General features: G+C 45.5%; 1 protein-coding gene across 1 annotated transcript in view; it reads left to right on the top strand.

Annotated features, from left to right (window-relative positions):
• Positions 1-14,281, top strand: part of ANXA7 (annexin A7) — a 29,691-nt gene that overhangs the window by 15,025 nt on the left and 385 nt on the right. Inside the window, exons 3-12 of the mRNA XM_054982771.1 lie at positions 448-667; positions 2,316-2,411; positions 3,952-3,995; positions 6,080-6,182; positions 7,109-7,203; positions 8,619-8,732; positions 9,453-9,623; positions 10,898-11,068; positions 11,277-11,352; positions 12,838-12,950. Coding sequence (XP_054838746.1) covers positions 448-667; positions 2,316-2,411; positions 3,952-3,995; positions 6,080-6,182; positions 7,109-7,203; positions 8,619-8,732; positions 9,453-9,623; positions 10,898-11,068; positions 11,277-11,352; positions 12,838-12,950 — 1,203 coding nt within the window. The remainder of the gene's footprint in view (positions 1-447; positions 668-2,315; positions 2,412-3,951; positions 3,996-6,079; positions 6,183-7,108; positions 7,204-8,618; positions 8,733-9,452; positions 9,624-10,897; positions 11,069-11,276; positions 11,353-12,837; positions 12,951-14,281) is intronic.

The raw sequence follows: 14,281 nt of genomic DNA, 5'->3' as shown, positions 1-14,281 counted from the left end.
GAAGAGCTGTCTGGCCGTATACAATACCGGCAGAAGTTTGTGAACTGGAGCATATGCAGTCCCTGTTCTAACACATTGGTTGCCTCTAAAAGTACTTGAGACTTTATTCTGGAGTCTCTGCTTCTGCAACTGAATGCTGCATTTGCTTATATCAAAACCTGTTCTACGTTTATTTATATGAATTGTTTTAATTAGGTTTGCAGCTGACACATTAGTTTGTTGCAGGACTTGGATTTTGTTTTACCTTTACCTGACTGCAGGAAAAGCTAGGAGAATTTCAACTCCCCCCCCCCCAATGCATTTGTTCAGTTTAATGTCTTCAGCACCAAAACTTGATATTGTTTTAGTAAATGAGTAACGATAGGTGCGTGGGTGCTTGTGTGGTGTGGGAGGTAATCCAGGATCTCTTTCTCATTGTGCAATCTCTGTGTTTACTTCTGTGTTTAGCCTACAGGGCAAGAATCTGTTTATCCACCTGCCGGGCAGTATCCTTACCCTGCGGTGCCCGGAGGTTTCCCACCTACTGGAAGTGGAGGGTACCCTCCTGCTCCACAAGTAGGTGGATTCCCGGGGGCTGCGGGTTACCCTGCACCTGGTGGGTATCCACCTGCACCTGGTGGCTACCCTGGAGCTCCTCAGCCTGGTGGGATGCCAACTTACCCTGCAGGTAATGTGCCAAGACAGTGTGTTGCTCCACTGTAACTGAATGTATGTATCTAGTGGTAAAAGAAGGAAGGAAATGTGGCCATACCGTTAATGGTTTTTTATTTACGTCCTGCACTTTGGAAAACTCGGAGCTTTGATGGGCAAAATTCAGCACCTGGCTCCTGGAGGACTTCCTACAAGGTCTATAAATTATGATGAGGGCTGGATACTGTATAACCAAGTTCTGTTTCCACTGTGCTGCCGACATGCACCGCAGTCCCATCTTTGGCCCTTGATCAGTAAAAGGGGCCAGTGTATTCAGGGATACTTTTCCATGGTCATCGCTGGAAAGTTTCCCAGGGCCTCTGGCTTCTCAGAAATGGCAACAGCAGAATTTGGCCGAGTATTTAATCTCTTCTGATCAAAGAGAACTTTCGTTAAGGAAATAAATGGTCGATAGTGAAGTCCCTGTAGGTTAGCACTCATTTATCCATCATATTCCAGATTTTGTTGGAGATTCTTCTTCTGCCCGGGCTGGTTTATTACATATGTTGGATCATAGGAAGGGATACAAATGCCTAGTAAAATGTAGTGTTACATTTCAACATTGATTTCTGAGCAGACACGTTTTAACTTGCCCATGGGACCTGGTCATCTGGTGGTTGTGTTATTTAAAAGATAATACCTGTTTAACAAACATGTTAAGTAATGTTTGCTTTATTAACAGCAGCAAAGCAATGTTTTGCACCACATTGGAAACAACCAGTGCCCACCTTGAAAAACGGTTAGCTTGAATATGGCTAATTTCAAGTCTTAAGAACTCTCATACACAACCGAATAAATTTATTGAAAGATGGTCCATTTTTGTCACAGCACAGAATGATACAGCAAATGATGGAATAAGACCACATTTGTTTCTTAATTCTTTATGTTACTTGGAATTGTATCTGTAAGTATTGTATATATGAATGATGCTGATTTTTTTCTTTTTTGATATTTGTGGTACATGACTGATTATACCTCTTTTGTACTTTTGTATGTAAAACGTTTTTTTAAAAATTGTCAGTGGCAACTTAGTGGACATAGGGACCTCTTGATCATGGCCACTTAAGAGCAGATTTTCAAAAGTTGCAAGGAATATGAATTGTTGGCTGTTGCAAGACTGTTGACAGGGAAGCAGTGTTGGTGCCACCTCTTCTGGAGGTGATTTGGATAGAAGCAGCAGCAGCGACGGGGGAAGGCAACAGAGACGGTGGGGAAATGGTAGAAGCTGTAGCCCTTGTCCATACGAAGACGTCTGCATATTGCTGTTAAGCTTATGGATTTGGGCTCTTCCTGCAGTAAAAGGAAGATTTATTGAATATTTTGTAGACAGCCAGTGTGGTGGAGTAGTTAAGAGTCTCAGACTAGGATTTGAGGCCCCAGGTTCAAATCTCCACTTTGCTGTGTAAGCTTGCTGGATGAACTTGAACAATCACGCATGCTCAGTCTAATCTATCACAAGGTTGTTGTGATAAAATGGAGGAGTGGGGAATAGTGCAGGCTTTATGGGGGGTGGGGAAAGGTGGGGTATAATTAAGCAATATAAAGCAATTTAGTTTTTTTATTTAATGTTTTTAATACTCTTTTGGCTACCATGGCATTATTCATCTCTCCCTGCTTTATTGCAGGTCCTGGGTTTGGAGTACCTTCTAATGGATCCAGCTTTGGCTATCCCCAGCCTCCATCCCAAAGCTATGGAGGAGGTGGACCAGCACAAATGCCAGGTATATGAAGTTACCTTGTCAGTTATTGTGCTTCTGCCAGTGGTCAAGCACGTCCGATAAAATATTTAATACAAACAAAAATTTTGATAAACATCTCATCTCTCACTGATCAAATTTAGATGCTGCTCTGTTTAGTTTCTAAACCAGTGTGTGAAAATATGGTTAGGAACTAGCTGTCATTAACTGGGCTAGTGCCAATTCCGATTTAACACCATGCCTTAGTTAATATTAACCAAGAGGGGAAATGACATGGGGAAGGGGAAGAGGGAAGGAAATAGAGTGTGTAAATTTATGGCAACTGCCTGGGCCTTAATTGCTTAGGAGGCTGCTGGTGTCAAGTCTGAAATGAGCCTGTTTCCTTAGAAGAACATAAAGAGCCCAGGTCACCATCCTGTTTCCCATCGGATCCTCAGAACGAGCACAGAGGCCAAAATGTCTGCTTACTGCTGTCCGCCAACATTCAGAAGTGTAATGCCTCTTAACATAGAAGTCCCATTTGTCACACTGTGCAGTGGTCTAACCTGTAGTAGATGGCCTGGGAGTAGGGGTGTGCGCTTTGGATTTCCTGTTTGGGTTATTAACCCGAATAGGGCCTGATTTGTATAGATTCGAGGGTTCCCGAATCGGCCCCAGCATTGCTGAGCCGATTAGGGAAGCCCGAAGCAAAGCTTTCCGAAGCATTTCAGAACACTTCTTTGTGTAGAGCAGCAGCAGCACTTTCCATGCCCTTTGCAAATGCAAGAAAAGTGCTGCTGCTGCTTTCAAAGCTCCCGACATCTTTTTCACCTGATGGGAGGGGGGAAGAGGGAACTCACTCTTCCCCCCTCCCATCCAATGAAAAAGCCTGCTTTGATCTTCGGTGTGCTCAGAATATTTACGGAGCATTCCGAAGCAGCTTAAATACCCGAACCTGAAGCAGCTTGCCGCTTCAGGTTTAGGGGTATTCCGGATTTTCCTGCTTCGGGTAAACCTCTACCTGGGAGTTCCAGTTAGTTTGGGAGGGGACCTTCCCTTGTAAGCCACTTTGGGTACCTATTGGGGAGAAAAGCGAGATATAAATCAATCGTGACTGCTGGCGGGAGTTCCATCACCCGTTGGTGAACGAGTAGGTTTTTCCACAAGCAGGAGGGGATGGAAGGAGAGAGGCAGGATCTCAGAGCGGCACAGAAAATGTCCCTATCTGGAAGGTGCCCGTGGTGTTGTGCGGCCTGTAGAAGTTTGACTGGTTCTCAGTGTGGCTGCGCTTGCCTTGAAGGATCAGGGCCGTTGCTTAGGGGTGCTGCTTGACTCAGTCCTCTAATATGATCTCTCGTTAGCTGTTAATTAGAATAGCTGAATGGGGTCTCTAGATTCAGATGGGCTATTTATCTGTGCTTATGGTCTCACGTCCCTTCACAAATGCAGAGGGTGTTACATGGTTTGCATGCCGCTGTAGGGATTTATTCAGAGGGGAACTTTTAGTTGAAGACTAATTGAAGACTGATCCTTCAGTTGATGATCAACTGAATGTATTGCCCTAATGCTGTCTTCTTTTCTTAAGTCGGATATCCTGGTGGGCAAACACCTAGTCCAGTACCTCCTCAGGTAAGTTGTTTATATTTCTATAATGAAATATGTTGTTGTTTTTGTTGGGAAAGAATGTGAACTGTTTTGATAAACAGAAAAGTAACCGGGGCTGCTTCCACACCAGGGTCATTTCCCATGGTAGTCTGGTTGCTGATGCGATTCTGTGTGGAATCGCCCTTGCACAAAAGATTCCAGACAGCCCAGATTAATCCGTTTTCTGCTGTGGTTTTCCTTTCACACCTGATATGAATTGAAGCCCCCGCCCACATTGTGTTCTCGCTTGACCCTCAGGAACCTCTGCCCTCCCTATTTTAATTTTCTTTATTTTGAGGAGCATGAGAAACACAGTGCCACATAGAAATCTCGCGATGCCTTTTATTAAAAAGCTCCATGTATATGCCGATACCTCAGGCAATCCCCTACCGCTTGCTAAAAGGCAGATCAAGCTATGGTGATTCTCTGCTGTGTTTTTAAACATGAGTATGATAACCAGATGGCAGCCGAGACGAACCACTGGGGGCTGCAGCAGCCATGCTCCTTGTCCTACCTGACAGGTTGCAGCCTGTCTGAAAGGGAAACAGACACGTGTGTGATGAGGGGCCTGGCCTCATGCAAGCCACAGCCTGGTCTGCCACACCCTGCGACGGTGTCCATTGCTGAGCCAGGACTCAGGAGACGGGTAACCTGTAAGGCAACTTGCGCAGTAGGTGTTAGTCTGATATTCTGGACTTAGCTCTCCTCTTGTGTGAGAGTGCAAGGTAAACCCCAATTTTCACCAATTTCCTCCTGCGCACTCTTGCCTCATCACTGTGTGCACTCTCGACCACCTCGCGCTCTAAGTCCCCACGGCCGAGGGCTCTTGGGCTGTGTCCCTGCTTACCTGGGTTCATTGATGCTGGTCAGAGGTTATGTTGGGAGGGAAGGGGACTGATTGGCCACTGGGGAGGGGGCTTGGGCACAAGCGGATAGGATGCTGTGGCAGTTGGCATTCTGTGCTCTGCTGGGCTGCTTGGGTGGGGCTGGGCACGGGGGGGGGGGGAGCAACTTTTCCCCTACAATGGGCATCTATGGGCTACGCCGTCTTTTCTTGTAGCGTAACTTCCCACCATTACAGAAGGTATTCCTGTGCCTGGAATGGCTTACGGAGTGGACCCACTTGAGCCCTGGCTCGCTGGCCCAAGGATTTATGCCCTGGTTATGCCTGTGCCCAGCCTCCATGGCTGGCTGCTGGTGGAGGCCCCTGGTGGTGTGGTGCTGAGCTGCTTCACCATCATAGGGGGGGATTACAACAGCGTACGTCCAGGATATGCCACTGTAACTCCTAGTTGGCTTCCAGGACGCTTTCAACTCCCCCCCCCCCCCCCGAATTGCACTGCCCTTATGTTTTTTATTTTAAGAGATGTTGAAAGCTACAACTATAAGGCAGGATATAAAAGGTTTAAATACATCTTGGGAACATGCTTGCTTCTCCTAAATTCCAATGAACTTCCACAGGTCTTAGTAGTCTGTCACATTCTGGCATTCCCTTGGAGTTAAATGCATAGAAATCAAGAAAAACTTGCCATACTTTTATTTTTGGCAATCTAAAGAAAGAAACCTGTAAATATGTTATGTGTAATATTGTAAGGGCTTGGGGTGGCTAAGTTCAAACCTCAAGAAAGTAGGTTTGGGTTAAAATTAAAGGGAACTTTCTAAATCTAAGAGTAGTACAGGAATGCAATCAATGGTAGAAGTTCTGGATCTCCCTCTTTTCACGCAGAGGCGGATTCCTCTCACCCAAGCCAATAAAATCTGTCAGTTCTACTCTGCCTTCCTCTGCAATCCTCCAGCAATGAACTTGAGTTAAGGGCTTCTTTTTTACATGAAAGAGGATGAAAATATCGACCTTGTGTGACATCAAAATACAAACAAAATCTTTAAAACATTTTTATCACCTTGGAAACAGATCTGGGATCCCATAGCAACTTGGGAGGCTTTCTTTACTTTTTGAGGACTGTGGCCACCAGTGATTCTAGGCTTTGTCAAAGTATCTGGCTTATGGGGCTTGTGTTTATAATTCAATGAAGATTTTGTGCAGTAACACACAGGTTTCTTATTCTCAGCCTGCAGCACTGGTTCAAAGTATGCAAGGCACAATTCGACCAGCTCCCAATTTTGATGCAGGGAGGGATGCAGAAGTTCTGCGCAAAGCTATGAAGGGTTTTGGTAAGAGCCATTGCGTTCTGTCAGTTGTGTTTATTCATGCTTGAATTTGCTGAAGCCTAGAAGCGCAAGACTTTTTCTCTACCTCTTCTTTATACTTCACTGGGTATCTTTAATATTAGTAAATTGGCATATTGGCATATCCCCTCTAAGAGTGTAGGATCTGAATAAATTCTGCAATGCAATGGGGGGAGTGTATTTGCAACTTCCCCCCAGCCACCAGGGGTCAAATGTTTAGCTAGGTGGGCATTTTTTGTGGAATACTGGCGACAGAAAGGTTAGTGTTGGATACAGTTATGATGGAGGTTGGGGAACAGTAAATATGAGAAGGCATTACATAAAGGATGTTTAATGTGAAAAAGAATGTGGTTTGGTGGTTACAGTGTTGGACTAGGATCTGGGAGACCACGGCTCAAATCTCCACTGTGCCGTGGAAGCTCGCTGGGAGACCTTGGGCCAGTCACCCACTCTCAGCCTACCCTACCTCACAGGGTTGTTGTGAGGATAAAATATAGGAGAGGAGAATGATGGAAGTCCCTTCTGGTCCCCGGTGGGGAGAAAGGCGGAGTGTAAATGAAGTAAATTAATTAATAACTTAATGCACCCCGCTGCACCACACCCAACCAAGGTAAAAACTCATTTTGTTATTGACCACTCTGCAGATATTGCTCCCATGTTTGAAGTTTTTTCCCCCAAAGCCCAGGGTGTTAAAAACTTGCTATATGTGTGACAGCATGGACTTCACATTTTAAGTAGTAAACCGCAGGGACATGCGGCATTTATGAACCCCCAGCTGCAGCATTCTCTGTGTCCCCAAAAGTGTTTTTTGCAGGGTGGGGGGAGGTCAACTAAGGGAATGAGGTTAAAATCGGCCTCTGTGGGACTAGACCAAGAAGGAAATTTAGAGCATTTGCCTTTATACTTCCTAGGGACGGATGAACAGGCCATCATTGATGTGGTGTCCAGCCGCTCGAACAGTCAAAGGCAACAAATCAAAGCTGCTTTCAAGACCATGTATGGCAAGGTATGATCGCTGGTGATCAAAAAGAATCCTTAGAAAGAAAGATGGAGGGTTTGTGTGTTCAACTGGCTGAACAAACTGAGGCCTGAGGCTTTGGCATAACTGCCCACTCTTCCTATCAAGTCTGTGGAAGGTTGAGACGCTGGAATGAAATTTAGTGCACAGATTTAGGACTCAGTTCTGTGTTTTAAGGATAACTTGCGGCTGTCCCCCTGCATCTGTTTTCAGGCGAGACATGAGTTGGGGTGGATATTGACAGGATCTTGGCATCTGTGAAGGTGACCATTTGTCCACTGGATCCTTGCCCATCCTGGCTGCTAAAATCGTGAAAGGACCATATAAATGAGCCCTTGACGTATGTCATGCATAAGTCACTAAATCATGGCACCTTCCCTTGGCCACTCAAAGGGGCGGGTATCTACTTTAAAAAAAAATCCCTACAGAAAAGTCATGTGACCAATTGTCACCCAGTCTGTAGTCTGCTAGTCCTGGGGAAAATGATTAAGAGAGCAGTCATGGATCAGCTCCAGATCTTCTTGGATAACTCATGTGCTCTAGCAGTAGAAAAGAGCAAGAGTCCAGTAGCACCTATAAGACAAACAAAATTTATGGTTGGGTGTGAGCTTTTGTGAGTCACAGCTCACTTCTTCAGAAATCAGATATCCATTCATCAGGTATCTGAAGAAGTGCGCTATGACTCTCGAAAGCTCACACCCAGCCACCAGTTTTGTTCGTCTTATAGGTGCTACTGGACTCTTGCTCTTCTCTGCTGCTACAGGCAGACTAGCACGGCTACCCATCGTGATCTATATTCACGTGATTTAGATTCTTTTCAGACTGGTTTCTGGCCAGGCTATGGAACAGGGATGACCTGGTGGCCTTAGCTGATGACCTCGATATGAATGTAGACAAAAGGCCGTTGTCCGACTCCTCCCAGCGTTAAGCCAAGGAGTGGGCTTCAGAATCGGGCGAGGAGGAGGGTTGCTTCCGCAGCCTGGTCCCTCTCTGACTCCCTTAGCTGGCCTTCCCAGTCATGGTCCCCTGTTGGGCTGCTGCTCATCCACTGGGGATGGCTCTGACGTGCTGGCCACTGCCTGTGAGGAACTCTAGTAAGTGTGGGGGCGGGGTGTGCAGCCTCAGAAAGCCATGCTTCTTTTGTTGCTCCTTCTGAATCCATCTGCAGCCTTTGATAAGTAGATCATGCCATCTTATGGAAGCATTTCGAGGCAGGATAAGTCTCAGAGGATGTGCCTTGAACAGATTCTTCACAGACTGGACGTAAAGGGTTGCCACTGGAGACCAGGTGTCTTGTGGGGTTCCATAGGGTGCAGTCAGAATGGGTGCCTGAGACAGAACCCAGAATGTTGGCTAACTATAGAATGCCTCTCTTTCTGATGCTTGTTTTTCTAACTGGGCAGGATTTAATTAAAGACTTGAAGTCAGAGCTAAGTGGAAATATGGAGGAGCTGATCCTTGCGTTGTTCATGCCAAGCACTTACTATGATGCGTGGAGTTTAAGGCATGCAATGAAGGTATGGTTTTTCGTTGGGAAAATCTACATGTTGAAAACTGTAAGACCGGAATAAGCAGAAACGATTTTAAACTCTCGCCTAGATCAAAGCATTCAAACTTTATTTGCAGTAACAAAGTTGTCTGCATGAGTGGAAACCTTGTTGATTTGGGGCCGCTGACAATAAGCATGTTTGATAAATCCTCCTTTAGTGCACATTTCTTCCAACAGCCACACTGTTTGCAATCCAAAAGAAATTTATTTCAGAGTAGGCAGAGGTTGCAAGTTTTTACTGCAACATTGTCACTAAGTGTAGCGCTTTTTTCTTCTTCAGTGGAATGGGATAAATCCAACCATCCTCCACATATCCTTGATCCAACCTAAGTGGCTCTTTTTCTAATGGAAGAACCATTTAATTTGGAGGAAGGTTCCTTACTTTCTAAGAGGGTGTCAAACTTGACCCAGAAGGAAAGGTGGGGTATACATTTTTTAATAACTCTACAAACTTTGCTCAGTGGAGTGGTAGGACAGGGGTGCACTACACCCCATTGAATGACAAACATCCCCTTATAGGAGAAGTTAAAGGAAGTTCTGGGGAACACCACTGAGGTGGGGGGGGGGGGCTTTTGCACATGGGGATACCTGCCTGTGAGAACCAGGCCACCCTTTTGCACGTCTACATTTTCGGCACCAGTTTCTCAGTCCCTGTGGCAGTGAAGGTGCTTCTTCCTTCTTCCCTCAGGGCGCAGGCACCCAGGAGAATGTGCTGATCGAGATCCTTTGCACAAGGACAAACCAGGAGATTAAAGAAATAGTCCGGTGTTACAAGACTGAATTTGGAAGAGACATTGAGCACGATATTCGGGCGGATACTTCGGGACACTTTGAACGGTTACTTGTATCCATGTGCCAGGTGAGAGGGCCTTCTGTAATAACCCTCTGCACGGGGGTATTTAGGGTGACGGGTTTATCACGGTAGTCCACTTTCTCCTTCGGTCATAGTGAGATTTTTAAGACGTTAATCGGAATAGTCAGGCTTGTAGACCTATTTCCAGTAAAGAGATGACCTGCGGAGTAATTGATGCGGGTTTGAAAGCAGTGCCGCCGAGTGCTACAGCATCTTAACAGGCGAGAGGCCTTCCAGTTGTGTAACGCTTTTCTTGTGTATGCCTGTGTAGATATTTCTTGGAAGAATAATGGTGATCTGTGTCTGAATTATGCCTGTTATTTAGGTTAAGACACGACCAAAGTGAAGGGGAGCAGTAGTCTTTGAGCAAGAGGGGACAGTTAACTCGGTGGAACACAGCGCCATGTAGGAAGGCTCTGGTACAGAAATGATTGAGAAGCAGCTGCCAGTGTTGGGAGGAAGAGCATTTGTTCAGTCTCTGGAGTTGTGGCAAAGGGGAGTTGGGTTGCCAGCAGCTAGTGTAGTGGCTGAGAGACTGAGGCATGAATTGGGAAATCCCTCATTCAGATCTTGCCACTGCTATAAACTCACTCGGTGGACTCAGGTAACTGATGCCTCCTAATACTGCTGATTTTACAAGGGGAGAGAAAGGTAGGTGAAACACGAGGATGTTGTAAATGTTGGCTTATTTATTACTAATTTAATTATTCACGTTTGTGTTTTCTTTGCAGTGATCAAACATGAATCTTCTATGATGTAAATGGAGGCCATGATTTTAGCTCTTTAATTTAAACCAAAGGGGGGAAAGTGCGCTGTTTTTCTACTCATGTAATACTGTTTACTACCTGCTTAACATGTCATGCTTATTACTTACATTTATTTCAGATTTCTGTGATCTCAGTCCTATCACATCGCTTATTAGATATTTCCCCTTTGATTGCATCGACTTATACTGTGTAATCTGCCTTGAGTCTTAGTGAGAAAGGTGGACTACAGAGAGCATAAATAAATACTAATAAACGAAACGGAGACCAGAGCTAGACCTCCTTTGGTGGGGTCTGGTTTGTGCCCCCGTAGCTTGCTGTAGCTTCCCTAATTCACGCCAGGAACCTCCTGATCACCTTGAGTGGCACGAGATTAAACATCAGGATTAAAGGGCACAGAGTGAACCTGCCAAACTCTGCACTCCCAATGCTCCTTTCAAATGACCGAGGACAACTTGCAGCAAGGGAATCTGTTGTGCGCTGGGTGTTACGGATACGTTTTGTTTTCCTTTGCAGGGTAATCGGGATGAAAATCAAACGGCAGACTTCCAGAAGGCCCAGCAGGATGCTCAGCGCCTTTACCAAGCTGGCGAAGGAAAACTGGGCACGGACGAGTCTTGCTTCAACATGATCCTGGCCACAAGGAGCTTCCCCCAGTTGAAAGCAACCGTCGAAGCTTACTCTCAGGTCATGTTCTGGAGAGGAAGCTGGCCGCGGTTTGGGTGGCGGTGAGGTGCCACCCTCAGCAGGAATTGCACCCTTTTAGGCCCGCGGTTGTCTTCCAAGGGTGTAACTCTGCTTGGAAAGGCACCTCAGATCAGTGACGGCTGGAAAGAATGGGGCTGGAATCGGCCTTTGCCGAGTCCCTCATCTCTTCCCTGCCTTCTCTTTGCAGATTGCTAACCGTGACCTACTAAGCAGCGTGGGCCGGGAGTTTTCAGGAAATGTAGAGCGTGGCTTGAAGGCGATTGGTAAGTCTCTTCCTGCTTTAGCCTGTTCAAAGAGGATTTTTTGTGTGTGTGCCTGGATGGTTCATCTCAATAATTATTAAGCACTTGAGGAGGACAGGGATTTCCAAAGAAAATTCCCCATGACGACAGAGCAGGATTTTACTGCCCTCTTGTATAACTAGCAGTAGAAGGCTGCAACTGAATAACATTTTCCAGAGAGTAACTTCCCTGGAATACAGTGGCATTTAATTGTGGGTAGACCTGCTTAGGATTGCCATTATATTATGCAAAACAAGAGATCACATGCAAATTGGCTTAAGTTGCATAGTAAACATGCACATTTCAGGATGAACTTATTTGTATGCTCGCTTTCAACTTGTTCCCCCAGCAGCAGCCCAGAAGATGGAGTTCCTTTGAGGAACACCTCGGTCAGAGGCTGGGCTATCAGGCCCCGCCCACTTTCTTCCTGAAAGCCGTTACTATGGAGGTGCGAACCTCTATGACTTCCTAGCGATATTTAACAAAATAGAATCGAGGCTTTAATATGTGAGAAACACTACAGTCTGGAAAACAGAAAACCAGTTGCTTAGTGAGCAAAGAGAATTCACAGGCAGGCTAAATTCTCCATGCTTATTTCTTGTGTCCAGGCACAGACGTGCGCGAAGGCTAGACCATTTCATGGAGGATAGGTCCATCAATGGCTGCTAGCACGCTGAATTAAGGGAACTTCCATATACAGAAGCAGTAAATCTTTGAAATCCAGTGTCAGGAGGCAGCATGAGAGGAAGACCTTGGCCTCTATGCCCTCTCTTTGTTGGCCCTCCAGGGCAACTGGTTGACCTCGGTGTGAGGCAAGATGCCGCACTAGGTGGTCTGATCCAGCAGGGTTCTTCTTACGTGGGAAAATTTTGCCTTAGTTCCAGGACACCCCAAAACATCCTGTCTTTCAATGCTGCCTTTCAGCGTAAGCAAACACAAGAGTTTCTGTAGAGGGTATCATCGTAATGAGGCTAATATTAACCAGGTTACAGTGGAAGTCCAGCTAGTGTCTTCCAAACTAGAATACTAGCCCTTCTGCACACTCTTATCTCCAGATACTTCTCTCTCTCTCCCTCTTTGCCCCCATAATAAATCCTCCTGTTACCTTTGTTAATGCCCCAGAGCTGCTTATTCCCCACCCCTCCTGCACCCTGATGTGCCCTAAAATCCTGATGTAGAGACCCCAGAGGACCAACAGATCCAACAGCTGGGCTCCCCATCCTCCTCCCACTATCCATTATTACAGCATCTCCTTCCTTTTGTCTACAACCCTTAAAATGCATTGCACCAACGTTAGGGGTTAGGAGCAGAGAGAAGTCCCCATATAAATATTTAGATACACTGAAGGTAAAAAGCAAAGCCATCTGGGATTGAAAGTGGTTCCCGATACTGGAAATGACACTGTGGCCGGATGCTGTTGATGATGAGCCATGTTTTGAAAATGACCTTGGGGCAACTTCCTTGCAGTGCAATGTGCCCTGAACCGCCCAGCCTTCTTTGCGGAGAGACTTTATCATGCCATGAAAGGAGCCGGCACAGACGACTCTGCACTTGTGAGAATTGTCGTCACTCGTAGCGAGGTGAGCACTTCCAAAGTACTACTGTCTGCATCTCAAGGTGAAACAAAAGATCTCCCCACACTCATGCCAACTGAGGTGTCCAAACTGGGCATCTGCTTTAATTAGCTTGGTTTCCATTGGGGCGCTTACTTTTCAACACTTTTATCTCCAACTGCAGTTAAGAAATGAGTAGCAAAAACAGTTGTTTCAGAGTGCACTTTTGACACATCAAGACTGGTTGTACGGTTGTCTTTTTCATTTATAAGCCCCTTTTTTCTATTGGGCTAATGTAAGTAGTACACTGCCTAGGTTCAGGTCCATTTCTAGTATTGAAATATGATAAAATCAGCTACCCGAGCAAGGTCAGGCTAGGAAAGCAAAATGGAGTCCTCCCTCTTCGTTCAGCATCCTGGTCTCTAACCCTTTAAAAGCCTCACCCCTGGTGGCGTTCTGGCAGTCACGGCTGTCCCTGCTTCTGTACTCTGTTTTGCAGCTTCCTGTACACTAGAGGATTTCCAGCCAAAAAGCAAGTGTGTTGATGTGTTAGTTTCTTATTTTTGAAAAGTATTTTATTCTGGATAGCTTGCCAAACTTAGGTAGTCCTTCCTTAGCATTATGGTGACAAAGAAAGACATTTTTTTTCCATGAGCCAAGCTGGCCCCAAAGAATAGTTGCCAATTCGCCAAGTTTTGGGTGACAAGCCAAGCAATTTACCTTAAAATGGAAGCTGAGGAATAAATCATTAGTGGGCTTTTTGTAGACTTTTTAAAAAAATCAGTAATTCACAAGTTGCTAAAGTTAAAATAATGTTCTGCAACAATGTACTTCCCAGTTGGTTTGTATTTAAGAACACCTATAGCTTTTTTCATTGTAAGATTATGAGAGAAAAGGAGCAGGCTATGCATTTCCCCTTATATCTCTGAAACCAAAAGGACAAGAGATTTCCTTTTTTAAAATGAAAGCAGGGAACTAATCCATTGTCACAGTAGATTGCTGTAGCATAATGCTATAGCAATCTTAGCTATTAGAGTGTATATATAAAAATAAAAACTAAAAGCCCTCTGGTGGTGCAGGAGGGAATAGCAGCCAGAGGGAGTTGAAGCAAAGAAAACTTCTGTGTGGGTGGCGCTGGTGTCCGGTTTCACAGCAGCAATGAGAGCTCCCTGGAGATTAATCTCCCTGTAGGAACGGCTATGCTCTCTTCTCCCTCACCGCCCCACCTCACACACGCTTAGCCAAGAAGCTTGCTGCTATATGGTATGTGAGTGACGTTTGTTTTATTAATATCCATGCCTCATGATCATCAGTTCCTGGTTAGCGGAAGTTGCTCTCGCGAGAGACTTGCGCAAAAG

This window comes from Eublepharis macularius, chromosome 6 (assembly GCF_028583425.1).
Source record: "Eublepharis macularius isolate TG4126 chromosome 6, MPM_Emac_v1.0, whole genome shotgun sequence".
NCBI lineage: Eukaryota > Metazoa > Chordata > Lepidosauria > Squamata > Eublepharidae > Eublepharis > Eublepharis macularius.
Note: the sequence above shows the minus strand (reverse complement) of the source record. Positions and strands in the feature narration are given on the sequence as shown.